Here is a 23,404-nt window from a genome sequence, read left to right as displayed (position 1 = left end):
GCAAGTGGCATCATCCTGTGTGAACTGGTTTGTTATTATGGCTGCTTTTTTTGTTAGTGCTTACACGCAACTCTGCTGATTTCGTGATGGCTGACCACAAGGAATAGAGAGTGTGCATGAAATTTTGTTTTCTTTAGGTAAAATGTAGGTCTATGAGTGGTTTCCCATTTCAAAAATGAGGAAAAGTCAGTTGAAGACCAACCCTGATCTGTCCAACCTTCGACAAGCAGAAATGATGAAAACATCAAAAAGGTTTGCCAGGCAATCAATGAAGATCGTCAAAAGACCATTGAAAATGTTTCTGAAGAGATGAATTTGTCATGGAGTTCATGCTAGCGAATTTTGACAGAAGATTTGCAAATGAAATGTGTCTGCTAAATTTGTCTCATTTGCTCACTGAGAATCAAAAAACAAATTCATGTGATTGTTTGCAGTGATTTGAGGGAGCAAGTTCTTAATGACCAGAACCTTCTTTCAAATGTTGTGACCTGGGCTGAGTCTTGATGCTATGGTTATGATCCAGAAACAAAACAAGCATCAAGTCAATGGAAACATGCAAATTCACTGAGACCCAAGAAAGCACGTGAAGTTCAATCAAATGTCAAGACAATGTTGATTTTTTTTTTTTTTTTTTTTGATATGAATGGAATTGTACACACATAATTTGTTCCTCCTGGACAGACAGTAAACCAACATTTTTATCTCAATGTTTTTAAAAGACTGTGATAGTGTGCGACAAAAACAGCCAGAAATGTGCAGAAGCTGAGATTGGTTGTTGCACCACTACAATACCCCAGTCCACATGACCTTGTCTGTCCAACAGCTCTTGATGAAAAACAACATGGGTGTTGTTCCCCACCCTCTCTACTTGCATGATCTCTCTCTCCATATGTGACTTTTTTTTTTTATTCCCAATGGATAAAGAAAACCATGAAAGGGAAGTGATTCATTGATGTGGATAAAGTGAAAGAAAAGTCACTGGAGGCTATAAACAGTGTTCCAGAACTGTTTCCAGAAGTGGAAAAACATTGTGACGAGTGCATTGACTTGCATGGAGAATACTTTGAAGGAGACTAGAATATGGTATTATAAACTTTAATAAAATTAAAAAAAATAAAATAATTCTAAATATTTTTGGGTACCCCTTGTAGATTTATATACGTTCACAAAAAATTAAAAATCCTAAATAGTATATATAGAATTTCTGGGTTTTCTTAGTTTTATTGTCGATACACTTTTGATCAAACATAACTTCCTGAGTCAGATATATGTACACACAAAATAACTTAGACTTATTGAGTGCATACTTCTTATGAAGTATCTGATTGGTGTATTAAAATGTATTTTGCAATTCATACTTACAGCTGGCTATTCATTTGCTGTTGCCCTTTATATAATTTTCCTGGGCATTGTTCCTGTGTGTGCTATTGTAGCCTGTATTGTCCAGTTCTCTCAGCTTCATTTCAAAGTCTGGTGGACCACTAAAGCTCGGAAAGTGCCATTCAGGTAAGAACTTTATGAATGCTTTTGTACCAGGAGTTCCTGAGTATCATATTATACTTCATAAGAAATTTCATTCTTATTTTCATGAAATATATTTTCCTAGTGAATGAAAACAACAGCAGTTTGATTCACTCTGTTATAGTGAGCAAGTTTGTTATAATGACTTTTGTTGTAGTAAGAGATGTCTGTACTGATTCCTTGAAAAAGAAAGTAATTGCATTAATTCAAATTGCAAACTAAAAAGACCTAATCATTTCTGAGAAGTTCAAGAGTATTATTGTATATGCGATAATTTAGTTTTAGCTGGAATCGCTGAGGACTTTCCACTTAGATCAAGCAAAAATGTTCATTTCAAGTTAATGTTTCTAGAATAAACCTATGCAGAAATAGGAATAAAATATATAATTTACTGAATAAACTAAATATTTACAATTTTACATTTCACCAGCTTAAACTAGCATTTTCAAAGGTATAATTTATTTATTTATTCATATGGAGTTTCCTTCCTTTTCTCCCATGTCCCTATTAGGGCGAGTTGAAACCCCCTCAACTTGCCCCACGATAAAGGTATAATGAATATACACAATCAGCAAAGACTGAAATGAGCTCCAGAGCAAGGACAATCACATGTACAAAGGACAACAGTTGTGCTCTCTGAGATGATTTTCAGTGATTAATGAGTGGTGCTACAAAATTTATGTAGAATTTAAACCATCATTTCTATTACAGTTCACTGGGTTCTGTGGCACATGAGCCATGTCTAGGAACAGTCTTTGTGATTTAAACCAGGTTCAGTGTGGTAACTTTGCCTTTTCTCATCTGATGAAATGTTCCTTCTCAGGCCTGTTAAGAAAGTCAACTTTTTCGCTGTTCATATCAAATATATTTTTTATGTTCTTATTATGATGGTTTAGTATGTCTGTCCAAAGTACTGGCTCCCACATTGACAGGGTTATGACACTGTAGATATCTGGGAAGGAGAGAGAGAGGAAGGATTTTACAATTCCTGAACAGTATCTGCCCTTGAATTATTTTTATTGTTGAAGAGGAAAAAGGGGCTCTGAACTTCTTGGATATTTTAATTACATGGCAATCGGATAGGTTCCTATCTTACTCAGTCTGTTGGAAGCCCGCACATACAGACAGATACTTACATGCCACTTCACATCATCATCATCCCACTTAGAAACTTGGGATTTTCAAAACTTTAGCCTTAAGGGCAGAACGAATTTCGCCCTTAGGACCTGTATTGCATCTGGAACAACAGGCTCTACTTAAACTTTTTGAACAGAATGGTTACAACAAACCTCCACCTCCCAATCAGACTATAAGTACACCATATCCCTTCCCAGCATTACAACAGATAAACTGGGCTAACTCTTGAAACAGCACAAAATCAGAACAGTATACAAACCTTTGGACAAAGTCTCCACTTTCTTTGACAAATTAATGGCCACTAGGATCACTCCCTCCTTCCCAGGTGTCTACAATATCCAATGTGGGAACAGTGATGGACAGGACATAGTGAGAAGAAAAAGAACTTAAAAATATATTCGATATGGACAACCAAAAAGTGGACTTTCTCAACATGCCTTAGACAAAGACGATTTCATTCGACTCATTGCTGATTCTTTCTTCTGCTCACTGTATAAAAGAACTCACTTTTTCTTGATATGACAACCAGCTAGCCTCCTCTCATATTGTGCACTGCCCTTCTTTACTGTGCGTATTGCTTTTCTGCTCTGTAATTTATACTCCTCATTCATTTCATTAGTGCCTAACATCTTATGCTGTTCATCTTAGAGTAATCTACGTTATAACCTATGATCTGTTTAAAAGATTTTCATTTAAATATGTTACTTTATTGAGATTTTAGGGACAATGTATATCGATTAATTTTAAAACTTGCATGTTTTTTATCTTTATAGATCTCATTCCATCCAGTCTAAAAATAAGGGTAAAGCTCCTGTATCAGCTCACAGTATCCAGGTACCTGTGGAAATTTCTGGTCCTTATCCTGCCACAAATAAAACAGAAAAAATAATTAGTCAGAGTACTACCTCAAAGCGCTTACCTGTTCGTCCAGCTCCTCCTGTACCGTTAACCACATCACAGTTAAAAGCAGGAAGAGAGCTTCCATTTTTTAGTAACCTGAAAAGCAGACCTGAATGTTCTGCACTACAATCCAAGTTTGGTGATGTTGAACAGAAATCACATATTCCTCCACGGCCACCTCCACCTTCATTAACGTCATCTGTAGGATACCCCACATCTCCTCAGTTAGAATCACTTAGTTCAAAAACATCTGAAAGAACAAATTTAAATGTATCCCATTTAGGAAAGTTCCAGAACACCCAGGAAAATGAAAATCTAGACATCACAAATAAAGATTTAGAGTCGACAAGTATAAGTAGTAGTTCTGGCAGCAAGACACTATCATCCCCAGTTGGTAGCCAAGAATCTTCAAGAGTACTTGCCTTAGCAAAAAAATTTCAACAAAATACTTAAAATTTCAACTTAATAGGTTATATATTGCTAGCAAACTTAATATGAGAATGTTCTTAGTATTCTTAAAGGCATACTTATTAAAAAGTGTGCAATTGCCACAAATCTCTAAAAATGCAGCTTGGTCATCTAAAAAAATTATCTGAGATTTCATCCAGAATAATCTTGAAGGAATTAGTTATATATATATATATATAACTATATGTATATATATATATATAGGTTATATATATACATATATAACTGTATATATATATATATATATATATATATATATATATTTCAAAAAATAGATTTAATGACTCCAAGACTGAGATAACATATAAAGATTTTAATGATAAATACTACTAGTTTCGGCATATAGCAGCCTTCTTCAGGTATTTATAAAGGAAAGGAATACTAATAAACATTGAATTATTTAAACAAACTGGAAATTACAGGTACAAATTGCTTCACATAATCGATACATAAAAACGTTGTATTTTTTAAGTTGTTCCAACTGGCGTGCCATTGTTTGTTGCAATTGTGCGTGCAAGTTCACGTGAACGCCAATATTGAATAACTGCAGCATGGCTATCTGGGATGTTATAACTTAAATTATTATTTAAGTGGACCGGGTTCAGTAGGATTTCCCTTGATTCTACGATTTTTCTTTCAAACTCATCTTCACAGCGAAAAATATTTTCTGATCTATTCCAGCATACAGAGTGGCTTTGTTGGTCATCATTAGGATTATTTGAAAACAGAACATGACTGGATAACGCAGTTGCATGAGATCTTTTGTATGAGATGTCTCTCTTATGCTCTTCTATATATATCTATTTTTTGGAATGTATAACAACCGAGTAAAAACTAATCGCCACACATATATATATATATATATATATATATATAAAACTGTAACTAAGTTTTTTACCTTGGGAATAATGTATATTAGGGTTACCAAGTAATTTTATAAACTTTGTTATTTTACTCCTAATCCCAAGTAAGCAAACAGTTAAGTTTGCACCTGAACGTAGTTCATATATAACTATATATATGTATATAGGTTATATATATCTATATATTGGTTATATATATAAAACCAATCTTTTTTTTTCCTGACTAAAATTTAAAAAATTTTGCGCCAAACATTATAGTGATTATCAGCCATTAGCAAAACTTTTTTTTTTTTTTTTTGAAGTTATTTCATATTATTGTTGGCACCAATTGCTTTCCACTCTAATGTTGGTAAACAAGGAATGTTAATATAAATATTGGTTTTTAACTGTTCTTTAGAATATTCCTTAGAATTATATTATTATATTTCTTGGTATTAGCAGTTTCAGTAGTCATGCTCACAGTTTGAATCAGAACAGGTTCAAAATGGACCAAATGGGAACCATTTGACATATTGGCTGATTCTAGCAATAACCATCTGAAAAACAGTCACACAGAGTGTGTGTGTGTGTGTGTGTGTGCAAGTTTAATGTGTGTTAATTGCTCAATTAAATTTGATTTGAGGCAGAACTTAAAACTGTGGATATGGCTGTTGCTCGAGTTTTATTTGCTTGTTCATGACAAAAATTACGAGAAACACTACAATAAAATCATTTACACTGGCTTATACTGTACAAGTAACTTGATATTATATACATATTGGCACCATATTCAAGCCAACTGAAGGATTATAGAGTATTTAGCTTTTTGATTTTGAAAAAAATTGAGATTTTATTAGTGACTATTGTTAAACTAGTATTGATTAAACTGACTAGTTTTACAAACCAAATGACTGGTTATTTCTTTAAGGTGTATCTACAAAGAGAACAACATAAATAGAGCAGATCTCACATAAACATGCTAGTGGAACAAATATGAAAAAAACAAGGCATGGGTTATGCAAAGAGCATGTATCATCTTTTCTCTTGGAAATTTTTTAGATGATTGCTAGAAAAGCTGAAATCATGTGTTAAGAAATCATAGATACTTCCAGACATTGTTTAAGATGATCTTTGGTTTCTGTTGAGAAGCTATATAAGTGGATTTTTTTAGTGGATTCTTCGATACATCATAAGAAGTTTTCTTCTGAATAGAATGGAGCTTGGTGGCTTAATCTCATTCTCTGTTATGATTAATAGCAGATATTATTACTTTTATGCTTCAGGCCTCCATGGAGGCGAGCCTCATCATGGGAGGTCCATCGTAGAAAACACAGTCTATCATGCCACTCATTGACCATTTGTGTTCTCACCACACTATCAGACAGTGCATTCCACAGTTCAACCACCCTCCATGCAAAGAAACCACTCCTCGCCCTCTTGCTCACAGCTTCCTTTTGTAGCTTCCAAAGATGGCCTCTTGTTCTTGCTCCTTTCCCCCTGTTCCACCCAGTGAAAGAACTCCTAAGTGTAACTACCTCTCAACAGTTTAAAAGTCTTAGTCATATGACCCTTCTTTCTATTTACCAAACTCTGCAGTCCACATTCCCTCAGCCTGTCTTCATGACTGACATTGTACAGTCCTTTGTTATCTGGATCAGTAAACCACACGAGCAAGGAATTTTGTGTCATCCTGAATATTTGAAAGAGGTTGCCATTTCATAAAATCATCTAAGCAATCTTAAGAAATTTCAGATGATCTTGATTGATTTGTAGGCAATTCTGATGTTATATCGATTTCGAAAAATTGAAGATTGAAACTTAAACTTATGTGAAATAAATTTATTAACTGTAAAATTTTTGCCTAAGTGTTATAGGCATCTTCAGTACAGTAACAATGATGGAATACAAAATAAATCACAATAAAAGAATCAATTTCAAAAAAGTGTCAATAAGACAACAGTCAGTAAATCTCCAATTATTAAAAAAAAATTACAATAAGATAATAATCAAGAATTTACATAAAAATGATATATGATAAGAAGTACTCTAACATGTAGGGATAAGGAAGTGGTTGTGCTTTGACAGTAGCACGAGTCAGACCACACTTGGACTGTTGTGCTCAAATTTGGTCACCTGGTTTTCAGTGTAATGTGAAAACATTGGAGAGGATCCAGAGATAAGTGACTAAGACAATATCAGGACTGCTGGCTATGGAGAGAGAGAGGTTAAAAAAATGTGGATTGCAGTTTGGTGGATAGGAGGAGGAAAAGAGGTGATATGATAGAGACATTTAAGTTAGTGAGAGGATTTTATCAGATTAATCCAGATAAAGAGTAGAAGGCAAGAGGGGAAAAACCAGAGGTCATCCCTGGACATTACGTAACAGTGTGGTGAAGAGGGATGTGAGGAGTAGATTTTTTACATGGAGAATTGTCACTGACAATTCTCCATGTAAAATCCTTAACACATTACCAGAATGTGTTAAGGATTTTAAGATTCGATATGATAAATATGTTGTCAGTTGAATGAACCTCCCACGATGAGTATGCTGACTCCATGGAAGGTGTAATAATAATAATATTTCTTATAAACAGGATAACTGAAGGCCTCACAGCTTTCTTATATCACTCTATAAGGAATCTACATTTATGTAAAAGTTTAGTTTTCTTCCAAAATACTATGTTTAGGCAAGGCATGTTCTGCTAGGCCAGACTGTAAGTTCAAGATACTGGATATATGATTTATGTTCTTTGTGACAGATTACTGGAAATCTGCCAGACTTTCCAAAGTGAGACAAACTACAGGAGCATGGGGATCTGGAAGGCTGAGTGGGAAAGGTTGTTTTTAGTTTGTGGTTTTCAAATAAAAAAAAAAGTCATACTGATGTTATATCTGTGCTACTTACTATCATCCTAGGCAAAAAAAGTTGGAACCATTAAACTTTATTACATCGTGGAACATATAATATATGTTCCACTAAAGACCTTTTACAGCAAGAATTGAATTATATCAAATTTTTTATGAAAAATGGCTTTATTGAATACTTTATCAAGACCTTTAACAGCTTTAGACCACGAGTCTCTAGATCTCCTGATTATATCACTCAGATTGCACTCCCATATATTAAAGGAATTTTTGAACATATTGCTCAAGTTCTAAAACTTCTTAATATTTCAGTATCCTTTCAGCCTGTCAGGAAGATTTCTACCTTCCTTTATTCAGGCAAAAGACAAACTTTCTCCATTCACCCTTCCACGTGTCTACCAGATACCCTGCTCCTACGGTTTGTCTCACTTTGGACAGTATGGCAGTCTGCAGCAATCTATCATGAAGAAGATAAATCTTATATCCAGTACCTTGAACCTTAACAGTCTAGTCTAGCCCTGGCAAAACATGCCATCTTGACTAAACAGTCTTTTGGAAGAAAACTAAACTTTTACATAGAAGTAGATTCCTTATAGAGTGGTTATATAAGAAGAGCTGTGAAGCCTTTCTACACAAATTGAACTTAAGATCTAATTGGCCATAAAATCTAATTGCCTTCGATTATCCCTTTATAAGAAGTATTATTATATAATGAGTCTTGCACTGGGTTGCGTTCCAAAGGAGTGGAAGGAGAGCAACATTGTGCTGCTTCACAAGGGAGGTGATAGAACTCAAGCATCAAATTATACCGCTTGTGTGTGTGTGTGTGTGTGTGTGTGTGTGTGTGTGTGTGTGTGTGTGTGTGTGTGTCAGTCAGCCAGCCAGCTGTTGTGGTTAAGTTGTTGGAGAAGCTGGTGAGAACTAGGATCCAGAATTGGGTTGATAAGAATGGTATCTTTGATGCACAGCATGGATTTGCTAAAGGGAGGTCATGTTTTAGTAATCTACTTACTTATTACAATAAGGTGATGTCTTCCTTGAACAGAGGAGAGGGATACACAGTAATATACTTAGATTTTGCAAAGGCTTTTGATAGATTACCACATGATAAGTTGATAGTCAAACTAGAGTGGGTGGGGTTGGATATCAGATTAGTGCATTGGATCAGAGACTGGCTATCTGATACCTATCAGATAGCCAATCTTTTTAGTCTGTTTTAGGGCCATTGGGGTTTAACCTATATGTTAATGATATTAGCAAAGATTTGGATGGGGATATTCACTTGTTTGCAGATGATGTGAAGTTGGGATGAAATGTGAAGAGTAGAGAAGATGTTATGACCTTACAAAAAGACTTGAATAAATTGAGTGATTGGCCAGAAGAATGGGGATGCGAGTTCTGTTTTGCAAAATGTAAGATTTTAAAATTTGGGAAACAAAGATAGGATGTAGGATTTATGCTTGATGAGGATATGTTGTTAGAGGTGAAGGAAATAAGAGATCTTGGGGTGATAGTGGATAAGGATCTGAAATTTAGTGGTCACATTGCCAAAATTGTGAGGAAACACAAAGAATTCTGGGGATGATGCCGACAACATTGACTTGTAGCAGTAAGGAGATTATTGTTCCATTGTATAGGACTTTGATTAGGCCACACATGAACTATTGTGCCCAGATTTAGTCTCCTGGTTTTCAAAAGGATGAAGAGATGTTGGAACAAGGTCCAGAGGCAACTGACTAAGGTAGTTTCTGATCTCTGGAATGTCAAATACAAGGAAAGGTTGAGAACATGCTATCTACAGAGTCTAGTGGATAAGAGGAAGATGGGTGATATGATAGAGACCTACAAGTTAGTAAGGGGGTTGTTATAGGATCAGTGTTGGAGAGCTTTTACAGAAAATGGTGGGAGATCAGGGGAGAACCAGAGGTCATCCCTGGAAGCTGTAGAAGGAGGGGGTGTGAGCAGGGTAGTGAGAAGAAGGTTTTTTGCCTGCAGAGTTGTGAATAATTGGAATGCCTTGCCTGAGAGTGTGGTTTCTGTAGAGAATTTGAATGTGTTTAAGGCATGGTATGATAAACTGTGTGTGTATAACAAAAGGACCTCCTAGATGAGTCTTTGACTCTATGGCATCTTGAGATAATAATAATATATAATTTTTATGAAAATTCCTGATTATTATTTTGAGAATTTACTCTGTTTGTTGTCCTATCGATACTGTACTGGCAAATTGTTTTAAATTGATTCTTTTATTCTGATTTATTTATGTGAAAATTTTACAGCTAATAAATTTATTTCACATAAATTTAAAGTATGTCAGCTTACATACCCATATTGAAGCAGATGTAACAGAATCTGCCAGGATCACTGCACTACTAGTGTAGCAATCCTAGCAAATTCTGCCTGTGTTCCAGTATATGGAATAGATACAGAATCCTTGAATTGTTAGTGGCCTGGTGTGGTGCTGTTTCCATGAACCTACATACAGAATGCTATCTTTATGTTAGATTCCTTAATTAGCATTCTCAGGAGTTTGGCAAAACTTCCATCTTTAAAAAGAGACTGTTCACCATAAAAGATGAGAACAACCAGCAAGAAGAATTCCAATTTCTACTCCATCAGTTCTTCCTTTGTGACTATCCAAAGAAGTCCATTCAGAAATGAATATTCACTTCACAACTCACCTCACCAGACTGCTACCATTCATTATAGAGACTCTGTATCTATTCTATATATTTGAAAACTGTCCACTAGGATTGGTACATTCTAAAAGGGTAGAAGAAGTCCTGGAAAAAATCAACTGGGACATCATTGGACTTTCACAGGTGAGACGTGACACCGAAAAAATTATCAAAAGAGAAAATGGCCTTCTATTTTACCATAATGAAGGCAAAAATAGACTTGATGGAGTTGGTTTCTTAATTAAGAGCAAATGGAAAAGGCATATTGTTGCAGAATTTAAAAGTTATACAAGCAGAATTACCTCAAAGTTAGAATTAGGAAAAAACAAATGACTTACAATAATACAGGTTTATGCTTCCACCACAAGCTATGAACAGGAAAAAATAGAGAAGTTTTTTTGATGAACTTGCACTAGCAATACCACTTCACAACTCCCAGATCATCATAATGGGAGACTTTAATGCCCAGGTAGGTATTAAACAACAAATGGCAGAAGATTTAGTTCTTGGAAACCATGGCAGCCAGAAAAGGAATGACAGAGGAAGGTGACTCCTACAATTCGCCTTTAACCACCCGCTGAAAATTGGAAATTCCTTCTTTAGGAAAAGAGAAAAAAAAATGAAGATGGACACGGATTTCACTGGACGGAAAAACAAGAAATGAAATAGACTACATATTATTAAAAGATTCACTTCATTTATATAACTTTGTAGCTCTTAACAATTTCAACTTTAATTCAGATCATAGATTAATAAGAGGAACCTTCTGGTTTCAAAAAACCAAAAACAAATAATTGGTTCAGAAACAGACAACCAGGAGTTCAAGATCTACAAAGAAACCAGAAGAAATTTAGAGACAACTTAAGGCAAATATTAACAAGAGCTTTGTGATAATATAGAGGAAGTAATGAAGCAAGCATACTAGCTACCAAGTAGCAACAAGAGAAATAGAGTTAAAAATAACTGAAAATATCAAAAACTTAATAAAACAAAGAGAACTACTAAAGAAAAAAGGTTCCGGTCAATACAAAATAAAATAGTTCGTTGAACTAAACAAATTAGTCAAAAGAGAAATTAGAAAAGATCTAAGGAATTTCAACATAAATAAAATCAAACCTTAGAACAAGCCACATCTTTAAAAACAGCAAAAAATAGCAAATCCTGGATCTCTTCCTTAGTAAATGAATTTGGTCATAAAACAAATAACAGATCTGAAATCCTCAAAATAGCAACAAAATTCTACCAAGAATTATATTCAAGTAATCAAGCAAATAGGCTAACAACAACCAAACGAACAGAACGTGTGATGATCCTATCTTGGAAATCACCAAAAAAAGAAATAGAACAGGCAGTCAAACAAATGGCAAAGCACAGGGTGGGGATCAAATTCCAGTAGAATTCTTCAAAATATGACCTCGTGGAACTATTACCAGAACTTCTCAAACTGTACAATGGCATCCTACATAGAAACTGTATCAAGGCAGTGGTTAAACTCAGAAATTAATACTACTTCTTAAAAAGGTGATAGATCAAATATAAGCAATTACAGACCTATAAGTCTCATTTCACATAATTATAAAATATTTATTAGGATTATCCAAAACAGAATTACAAGCCAACTAAATCAGAACCAACCATATGAACAAGCAGGATTTAGAAAAGGTTTTTTCAACTGTTGATCGTCTACATATTATCAACCAAATTATTGAAAAATATCAAGAATGTAATAAGCATCTATATATAGCATTCATAGATTTCCAGAAAGCATTCGAATCAATAGAACACAAGTGCCTGTTCCTGGGACTCCAAAATCAATGTATAGAAATAAATACATCAGAATATTAAAAAAAAAAAAATTTATAATAGTAGCACAGCAGAAATCAAACAGGGAGATCTGATAACACCCAAGATATTCACTTCATTGTTGGAAACATTATTTAGAGAACTGAACTGGATAATTATGGTTTTAAACATCACATCTTAGGCAAAAATGTAAGCAATCTTAGATTTGCTGACAACATAGCACTCTTCTCCGAAAACGGCTCACCACTCGAAACAATTATTAGGGATCTAAGTAATAAAAGTAAAGCATATGGATTAAACATAAACTACAGCAAATCCAAACTAATGACTAACCACACAGAAATCCCAATAACTGGTGAAAACAGAATAATAAGTTATGAAGAAGATTTTAAATATTTGGGCCGGATAATATCATTTAAAAACAGGATGGTAAAAGAAACAGATGCCAGAATCCCCAATGTTTGGAGCTATTGGAATGTAAAAGAATGGATGAAGGGAGACCTAAAATGCAAACTTTGCAAAATGATCATACTACCCATTCTAACCTATGGATCACAAACATGGTCACTAAGAACATGCTAAAGAACAATGGAAAGAAGTATGTTAAACATCAAAGGGATACAAAAAATAAGAGCCCTAGAAATAACACAGTAAATGAAAGTCACTGATGTCATAAGAATAGCAAAATCCCTAAAATGGAAATGGACAGATACTTGATGAGAAAACAAGATGATACATAGGATAAACTCACCACTTATTGGATACCTAGAGAGGGAAAGAGAAGTAGAGGTAGACAGAAGACCAGATGGAGAGATGAACTTACTCCAACAGCAGGACCAACCTGGTTGAGAACAGTCCAAAATAGAGCCTATTGGAATAACATGGGGGAGGGGGGCTTTGCCCAGCAGTGGGATTCTACAGGCTGACAACAACAAAAGTGTATAACATCAGAGATGCATACAAACTGAGCAGTCTTTTTTGCCATCTGTTAAGATAGTCTTAAAGACAACAAACCATTGGAAAAATGTCCAGGAGTATAGAATTGCTTGTTTATGTGGTTTACTGTATATAGGTTAGACTAGTATAAATTTCAAAATCTGAAAAAACAAAACAAAAAAAAATCAGCAATGTGGTCCTAAAAGACGAGAAAAATCCTTACCATGCATCTGCTGCTAATCACACCATGGGGTATGACAGTTTTATCTCATTGTTTTTAGAAGAGAACATTTTAACATTTTACTCACTTTAGTTCAGTGGATTATATCGAATAATCACTGAACTAAAGTGAGCAGTCATTCATGTGGCTTCCTCAGAATCAAAGATTGAATTTGAATGATGTATGAAAGTCTTGAATATGATCTCTTAACTCATGAAGTCAACTTTTTCAGTAATCATATTAAAAAAAAACATATGCATCAAAATAATCTAAAATGTCTCAGAGAGAATATGAAAAAATTATCTATGCATGATTTGTGCCTCATTTTTTTCATATTTGGTACCACTAATGGTTATGTTGTTGTCTTTTGAAGATAGACCCTGAAGGAGCAACTAGGCAATCATTTAGTTTGTGAGATGAGTTGGTTTATTCAATCCTGTTGTAACAATAATGACTAATAAAATTTCATTATTTAAAATAAAAATGACCTATGTAATCATTTAACTAACCATACTGTTATTTAATATATGATAGTAAACTACAAGCAACAAGGACCTGAGTAAGTGCTCATCAGAGAATTAATTTGATTCATGTAGTACAAACTAACATTCATTTAAGAATGTTAGTTTGTACCACTGTTCATATTTCTTTATTGCTCTGGTAATAATAATAATAATTATTATTATTTCAGACCTCCAAGGAGTTAGAAAACTCATCATAAGGTTATTGTATTTTAACTTACAATGTTGTTAGGTGTAATAATTCTGTTTAATTATTACTCATTGACTTAGAAAGAATCACAGTAACAAAATGTATTGTACTTAATACCAAAGTATATTCTATCTGTAATTGAATTGCAGAGGTCTGAAAATTATCAAGCATATTGCTTTAAACAAAAAGCATCTGAACCTGATACACATCAAGAGTCAATTAAATATCAAAACTTGTTTAGATGAGGTACCACATGTAAAATTAACTGGGATTATCACATAAATAATGCAAATTAGATCTTCTGACACATTGTTCTGTGTGTCATTTTTTTATGTAAATGTAGTGGCTTTATCACTTTTAACAGACAAATGTAAGATAAAATTAATGTACAGAATAGCACAATACATGAACCGTTCACTGTAATTTGCATGTTGCGTATTTATCATATTTTATCAGCTCTTTCTTGCACTGTTTGTCAGCAAATGTTGGAATAGTTGAGATCTGATCTAATTAAATAATTTCAAATATTGTGCAGAATGTGAAGCATTGGTTCTTATTTAGGATTTTGTGTAAACAAAATAACTTCATTGGATTCTTTGAAACTATGTGCTAAAAAGTTTTTTAAATAAAGCATTTATGGTTGTAGACTAGTCACTGAAATAATTACTTAATATCACATAAGCAATTTAGCTAAAGTTCTCTTATACTTCACTACGGTGTATGCCCTCATGGATTTTACAGTGCTGGCTACTTTGGCCTAATAATGCTTGCCACAGCTACAGAAGATTTTATAAATACTTAAAATAGGGATAATTCCTTAAATTTCTTCATGAACAGATTAGAAAAAAAGCTACTGATATCTTAGGCCAGCTCTTAAATCTGATCGATGAAGATACATTGATGTTATTTTCATCATTCAGGAACATGATCAATGAGAACTAACAGTTTGTTTCTCTTCCCTGCCACTAAATGATTAAATTTGGGAGCTCCATAGCTCAGTCAGTATAGGCAAAGCCCTTTGTTCGGAAAGACCTGGGTTCGATTCCCATCCAAGATGTGAGGAACCTTTATCTGGTCTCTTTCAACTAAAGGTGAGTTAGTCAGTCTCATATGGAGGTAGGGCGTTTTTTCACCCTTGTTTTTCTTCCCCCAGAACAGCCAAACTGGCCTCGTGAACACATGCATCTACAGACATAGGACACACCAGGAGGCATAGGGCCAACCACCTTATCCTCAAACAGTTGCAGTTGTGAAGTCCACGGCTAAGAACCTTAATGGTTCATGAAAGCTTGAGAGAGAGAAAAGATTAAATTTGCCAGCTGTAGTAAGAAGAGCAATAAATTGCCCTTTATTAGACTTTTTGATTAACAAAACTAAAAGGTGGTATTACTTCTAGGTTTAGCTTTAATGGTAACAGTGACATAATAATATGGTGTAAGATACATTTTCCACTCAACAAAATTTCTAATCTGTTACCATCATGTTACAAAAGACAAACTTTATCTCTAGTTGTTGTTGTCGTTTACCAGATTCCTTGTGAAATAATTTAACATAGTTTGGATAGATGGGCTGGTCTGTAGAAAAAATAATTAGTGAACATCAGTGCTAAAAGTACCTTAAACTGCAACATTCAGATCTCGCACAACATAGTACTGAGACTGATCACAGCATCTTCTGTAATGATGCTTGCCTACCTTATAGAAGTAGCTTTAAATGTGAATGTCTCTTCAAAGAAAGTCCAGAGGCTCTGTTATGTCACCCAAATTTAAATTGTAATGAAATTTATAGAGCCTTCTGAGATTCACAAAATATGCTAATCCTTTCCAGAAAAATACTCATTTGTTTATAAAGTCTATTGCATCTGTGGTAAGCCAAACTAGTTGACATTATAAATTCAATGAAGGTGAACACTGAAGTAATGTGGCTCATTCAGTATAACTCCTCATGTGGTATGACTAATCACAACTACAATATCTTATTATTATTGTTACTCTCCATAGAGCTGGAAGACTCATTTGAAATCAACTGAAATCTTTCAACTGACAACATATTTATCATCATCATCATCATCATCAGTGTTCTGTCTCTTGACAGGTCCAATGGTATAACTCAGCAGATTCTCTTCCCCCAATTTCCTCTGTCTCTTGCTCCTTCATTTCCTGATATCTTCTTGTTCCCATTATATAATCAAGCATCATTAGTCGTCTCCTTCCTCTTGGTCGCTTTCCTTCAATTTTCCCTTCTATCATTCTTTTCAGTAGGCTGTCTCCTCTTCATACATGTCCTATCCAGTTATGCTTTCTTTTCTTATGGTCTTTAGTAAATTCCTTTCTTCTTCAACTCTTTGTAATACTTCTTCATTGGTGATTTTTTCAGTCCACTTTATTTTCTCCATAACCACATTTCAAATGCCTCCAACATTTTAGCTTTCTTCCTAATTGTCCATGTTTCTGACCCATATGAGGTCATACTCCAAATATAGCACTTAATAAGCCTTTTCTTTAGATTTTTATTCATTTTATTAATAAACAAATTTTTCTTGCTATAAAAGGCATATTTTCCTTTGTTAATTCTTTCTTTTATTTCCATGTCACATTTTTCATTTCTTGTATTATACTACCAAGGTATTTGTATTGTCTCACTTACTCTACATTTTCCCCATTCATCATCACCTTGATACTTCCTGGTTTCCTGGAGACTCTCATCACTTTTGTTTTCTTTGCATTAATTTTCATACCATATTTCTTGCATATATTTTCAAATTTTTGCATTAGGTGCTGTAGTTCATCTTTAGTATTAGCTAATATTGTTTGATCATCTGCAAATCTAATATTTTGTATTGTTCTTCCTCCAATAGTGATTCCTCTTTCCTCTTCATAAAATGCTTCTTTTATCATTTCTTCTGCAAATATATTGAAGAGCGTTGGTAACAGGCAGCATCCCTGTCTTACACCTCTGCCAATTACACATTTTTTAGTTTTTCCTACTTTTGTCTTTATTATGGCCGTCTGGTCAGCTATTAACCTTCGGTCTCTCCAATCTAAACCTATTTTGTGTAATATTTCCATCAGATTTTCCTATTTCACCATGTCAAATGCTTTTTCAAGGTCGATGAAACAAATAAACTTCTTTATTTACTTCTGTATTCCTTTCACATATGGTCCTCATTACTCCAATTGCATCTCTGGTTCCTCTGTCTTTTCTAAATCCAAATTGATCATCCCCCAGAAAATACTCCACTCTATTATACAGTCTTTGATTTAATATTCTTAGCAGTACTTTGGAGGTATATGAGCGTATGCTTATAGTTCTGTAGTCACTGCACTTAGCAGGATTGCTTTTCTTTTCAATTGGTATAAGAATACTCTCTGTGAAATCTTTAGGCCATACTCCTGTTTTGTAAATGAGGTTGCAGAGTTTCCATGTTTCTGTTATATCTTTGTTCTCCAGTTGTTTTAGGATTTCACTAGGTATTCCATCCACTCCTTCCATCTTTCCACTTTTTAATTCCTTAATTGTTGTTTCTGCTTCTCTCTTTAGTATTTCAGGACCTCTTTCTTCTGTTGAGATTTCATTTTGCTCTTTCAATTCAATTTTTGTTGGTCTTTCATTTTTTTGCGTAAAGTTTTTCGATGTATTCCTTCCATCTTTCACCCTGTATTTCAATATCATAAATCAGTTTTCCTTGCTTATCTTCTAATGGTAGATTTCTTATGCTTTTTTAATATTTGTAATTTCTTTTGCTTTTTCAAACATTTTATCATATCGCCCCCTTTTTTCCATTTCTTCAATTTCTTTACATTCTGTTTTTAACCATTCCTCTCTTGCTTTATCAGTTTCTCTTCTCAGTTCATTATGTAATACTTTGTATTTTCTTCTTTCTTCCATTTTTCTTATCATTTCATTTGTAATCCATGGCTTTTTAAATCTTTTCCCTTCCACAAAACCTATCTCTTCAGCAGCTGTTTATATATATTTATCATACTGAATCTTAAAATCCTTAACACTCCTTGCATTAACAACAGATTCCAGTAATGCATTCCATTCACTGACAATTCTCCATATAAAAAAATCTACTCCTCACCCCGCCCCCCCTCTTCACCACACTTGCCTAACTTCCAGGGATGGCATCTGGTTTTTCTCCTCTAGCCTTCTACTCTTTTTATAATCTCCTCTGGATGGCATTGGTGTAGATGATGCAGTTCATTGTATTTGGTGGATTTGAGTGGTGGAGTAGGTGCCCTCCCTCGATGAATCTTTGGACACCTTGGAGATGTCACAATAATAATGATATACTCTGATAAAGTGCTCATTCAGTATCATTATATTCTTGCAATGGTCACTCTGCTTCCATGGCTATCCACCATTGTCAGCCTGTCATAATTTTTCTTCTTCTTGATTGTCATATAGCAGAACAATTCCCTTGAATTAACCTTGGACTGACTAGCAAGTCTCCTCTCATAATGCACCTTTTCTTTCTTTACCATGCTTGCCCTTTCCTAGCCTGCATTTTATATTTCTCATGCGTCTGATTGCCATGACCATCTTGTACCTCCATAACATTTTCTTTTTCAACATAGCTTGCTTGATTTCACTGTACATCCATTTCACTCTTACTCTGTTTTCGAGCTTAAACCTTGGCATGCAGCTATATATTGCTTATGTCAGATACTGCCTTACAAATTTCCATACACTGTGAACATCTTTTCTGCACAGCTTATCTAGCGAATGTATTGATTAGTTTACTACAGAGCTCCCCATAATTTCTCACCTTTTAATTCCACATATTTTCCTGTTTTTCTACTTCCCGAACCTCATGACAGTGGCGTAGCTGGGGGGGTGGTCAGGGAAACTACTGTTTCCCTGATCCTGAGTCTGATAGCCATACCTGTCTCATCCTCACCTTTATGCATTCCATCACTTTGGGTTGCCACAACCACATCTTCATAATCCATTTTTGTCCTGTCATACATCCCATTTAGCTGTGCTATCCTTCCTGTTTTGATCCCTTTGATCATTAGCTACATTAACTTCTTGATTCTGTGCCTTCTCAGCAAACAATAGCCTTTCTAAATGCCCAGCACCAAACCCATTCAAATGCAATCCATCTTTAAATCATTCCAACATTTATTCATATTCAAATTCACTTCACAGATTTGCAAAATGAATCCCTTTTGCCATCTTCCTATTCATGATGTTTGCTCTCCCTCTCAGCTCACTATTGTCATATCTGTGCAACATGCCAGCGACTTAAACGACTTTCCAACAACACTGTTCCTAATTTATTTAGGATTAATTTAATTAATTTCATCCTTAATTAATTTTAATAAATTTATTTTTTAAAAAAAATAAGCATTTTATTTTATATTTTATAAAATCACCTTGTCTGTTATCTTGATTATTTATAAGAAAATTTCTTGGCATTATCATTTCATAGAACTGAGTGAAATTATTCTCTTATGTACTCTCACTGTAGCAAGCACTGCTATAGCACATTACTGAAAAGTTTCCCACCAAAGCTTTACAGGCATAGTGCTATTCTAAAAGAAATTCACTATAACAGACTATTCCTGTAGTCTCTACAAGTTTGCTACAGTGAGAGTCAGATGTATTTCAACATATACTGACAAACAATGCAAAAAATAAAGAAAGACTGCTGATAGATGATGTTAAATATGCAGTATACAGACCACTGTCAGTCAATATTCCATTATCAGTAGTTTGTGTACTTAAATAATCTGTACATTAATATATCTTTGTATTTGTTTTAATGTCTGTTAGCTTTATAATGCTACTAGGTTTAAGCAGTGAATCATGTTGGTAGTTCAATCTATATTATTTACAGGTAAAATACCTTCAATCTTCCAGTTAAGAATAACATATATGCAAATTAATTGGTTATTTTAGAAATGCTGCATATTTTAGAGATTATTTTATTTTGACATCAGCATCTTGACTTCTATTAACTTCTAGTCTTAATTTGTTTGCATTGTGTTTGTTCTCTGTTGTATTGTAAAACTGTTTTAAAAATATTATCACCCTTGCAGTACTTCAAATAGATATTTGTTAGAAAAGTTAAATCTTAAAAAAATATTAATAAGTGTGTGTGTGTGTGTGTAAACATTATAATTGTAAATATACCAAAGAAATGTGAAATATTTTTGAAACCTTAATTACTCTCTCTTTCTAAACATCAGACTGTTTAGAGAGAGATTTAGGTGCTTGTACTTATTCATATACTTACATGGATATTCAAATGAACATACTTCAGGCATTTGCTAAATTCTTGGAATGTACAGAATATTTTTGAAATGTCTACAGTGATTGATTAATTTTATATGTTTTGTGTTGACTGTATTTATTTTAGCAATGTAAATTATTTGCTCAGGAGATATTGTCCTCTGTGTTGTGATACATATACATTGTAACTATGCAAAGTGGTAGTGATAAATATCGCTCTCTTTTTTTTTTTTTTTTTTAGAATGGAAAAATATGGCTTTTAACAACAACAATAAAAACAAATAGTGTATATATATATAATACTAAACTTGGGGAATTTAAGAAGTGTGTGTTTTCTTTAGCTTGATAAAATCATTATACCAAAATAGGTATCTTCTGACAATCTTTAAAGTGGGTTTAATCATGAAGCATTATTAAGAAATGTAAATAGCATTTAGGTTTGCTAGAATTGTTATATTTATGTATTTTAAAAATGATGAATGAGCAAAAAAAAAAAAAGCAATAATAAAAAAAAAGCAAAATGCATTAAATTATTCAGTATTGTTTTTTAAATGAATGAAAATGAGAACTTTTAATGTCTTGTGCACATAAAAGCCTAATGAATTTCTTCCTTTATTAGCATATTTCAGAAAGTTGAATAAAATATAACAATCTTTATATATAAGATAATGCCTTATCACCTGTGCTCTTTTTTTGGAAGAAACACTGCCAGTAGTTAAACTCTTATCATAAGAACTGAGAGATATTTAGAACATAAAACAGCTACTGAGCTTAATTGTCTGTATGTAGGTAAAATGACAGTTGTTTATTTCTAATTGTATTATGAATTATTTATAGTTATTATCATTACCACAAGGCATACATATAATGTGAGGCTAATTTGCAGGTCAACTTTAAGCACAGTGAAGTCCATTATTCCATCCATTAGACTCATTCATTGTCTGTACGCTTACAAACTTCTCATGTTGTGCAATCCACATCCACCACACTCCATGTATATATATACATATATATCTTGCTTCCAGGAATGGACCTTCTTATCTTTGCATTCTTCTCCTTTTAATGTATTTTAACATTTGAAAAATCTTCCCAGTATCCATTCAGTAAATGCCTCTCAACAGCTAATATAAGGGGAAGGTGAGATACAAGATAATCTATTTGATTAGGTGCTAAGTCAGGGCTAGATTTAAGATTGCCATAGTCTCTAAACTATAATTTTGAAGAGTCCCCCCCCCCCTCTTGCTTTTCAGAGGCCTTATAATGATGAAGCCCTAAGCTGTAACGTGTCTAATTTATGCAAATCCAGCCCTGTGCTAAGTAATAACTAGAATGTGATATGTTATTAACAAACATCACTAGAAACTTTGATGCAGATGGGTCATCTACAGCAAATGCAATGCACTATAGATATTGTCACGTGCAATGCACCATAGATATTGTCACGTGCAATGCACGTGACAATATCTGTAGGTTATACAACCTTTTATGGATGAGAGTCATGTTAAATAATTATTGCTATGCCTGACCTCCATAGTGTCAAAAGACTCATTGTCAGATGTCCACCTTAGACAACACAGTCTATCGTTCTACTCCTTAAACTTTTCCACTGTTTATACTTCTACTACCCTCTCATCTTCTCTCCACCAAACCCTGTAGTTTGCATGCCTTCAGTTTGTCATCGTTACCAACACTGTACATTCCAGATATCATTTTCATTATCTGTCTCTGCACCCTCTCCAAAGTTATTTCATCCTTTTCAGATCATGGTGAACAGATCTAAGCACAGTAATCCAGATGTGGTCTGATCAGAGCTTTATACAGTCAAACCACCACTTATTATCTCTGCTGGTCAACATTCTCCTCAATATTGCAGCGGTTCTCTGAGTTGTGTTAACATCCTTTGCAAAATGACATCTGAACTTGAGACTTCTATCTACAATCACCCTAAAATCCCTTGCTTCCAATCCTGTTTAGTATAACTCCATAATGGGTATGAAGCATTCTATCTGTTGATCCCAAATTTCAAATCATTGCATTTAACTGCATTCATCTGATATCCCAATTCATTTTTTCACCTTTCCTGCTTATTAAAATCCACTTGAATATCCAAAATATTGGCACTGTTATCAGTGGAGTACTGGAGCCAGTGCACATGAACTATTGTTATATTTTCAAGAATTTTTGCAAGCCAGTTGGTAAACCAAATATGGCTATCAACTGTTGAGCAGTACGCACTTCATTCCACAATGACTAGTGGTATTTGTGTGATAATTTTTTTATGATGACATGGAAAATCCAGCCAATGCATGCTTATTTCAGCACCCTTTATGCTTCCTTTCCCCTTTCCCTTCCCTATGTACCCTCCCAAACTTCACATCATCTGGATACAACTGAATATCTCCATATCATACAGTGACAATATCATTGACATAAAGAATAAACAGTAATGGTGTCCCAGTACCGAACCCTGTGTACATCCACATGTAACCTTCCTACTCTGCCACTCTGTGATAGATATCAGAGTTGTATTTGGGCTTTTTAAACTAAAATCCAGTCCTTTAACCTGATATCCAAACCCATATGTTGCAATTTAAATACTGACCTATCGTGTGGTACTCTATCAAATACCTTTCGAGGGGAAAAAAAAACAGTGTGTACCTTACGCTCATCTCTTGCTCTTATTACTCTGTTAAAGGCAACCTGATTAATATAATAAGAGTGCTCTTTAACCAATTCATGATGGACTACACATTGCACTCATCTGCTCAGAATATGAATTCTTACCAATTTTTCCAAAATCTTAACAACCATAGAATAATGATAAAGAGCCAAGAGGCTAATTTTCTGGCGGCGTAAATTAAGGGGATAATAAATCTCATTATTTTAAAGCCGGATACGAAACTCTGAGATTGAAATCTAAGAGTTTCATGCCGAAGAACTATCAGCGAGTCCAAGCGTAAGTCATCACCTGGGTAGTACAACACTAGGGCAGCTCATTGCAAAGGTGGAGCAAGCTCCATCACTATCCTTAATATTTTCTCATAATGTAAAACGCAGCTCCTAGGAGATGTATTACTGTTTTA

The 23,404-nt window shown here is 34.2% G+C and overlaps 1 protein-coding gene across 1 annotated transcript in view; it reads left to right on the top strand.

Moving 5' to 3' along the window:
• The window catches only part of LOC150106454 (disintegrin and metalloproteinase domain-containing protein adm-2-like), a 279,900-nt gene extending 275,889 nt beyond the window's left edge, over positions 1–4,011 (top strand). Inside the window, exons 14-15 of the mRNA XM_090393007.1 lie at positions 1,365–1,506; positions 3,432–4,011. Of these exons, the coding sequence (XP_090249133.1) occupies positions 1,365–1,506; positions 3,432–4,011 (722 nt within the window). The remainder of the gene's footprint in view (positions 1–1,364; positions 1,507–3,431) is intronic.
• The last annotated feature ends 19,393 nt before the right edge of the window (positions 4,012–23,404 follow it).

This window comes from Typopeltis vanoorti, chromosome 5 (assembly GCF_054136105.1).
Source record: "Typopeltis vanoorti isolate ZY-2024b chromosome 5, IOZ_Tvanoo_1.0, whole genome shotgun sequence".
NCBI classification, from domain to species: Eukaryota; Metazoa; Arthropoda; class Arachnida; order Uropygi; family Thelyphonidae; genus Typopeltis; species Typopeltis vanoorti.
The sequence above is the reverse complement of the archived record's forward strand: the minus strand, read 5'-3'. Positions and strand labels throughout refer to the sequence as shown.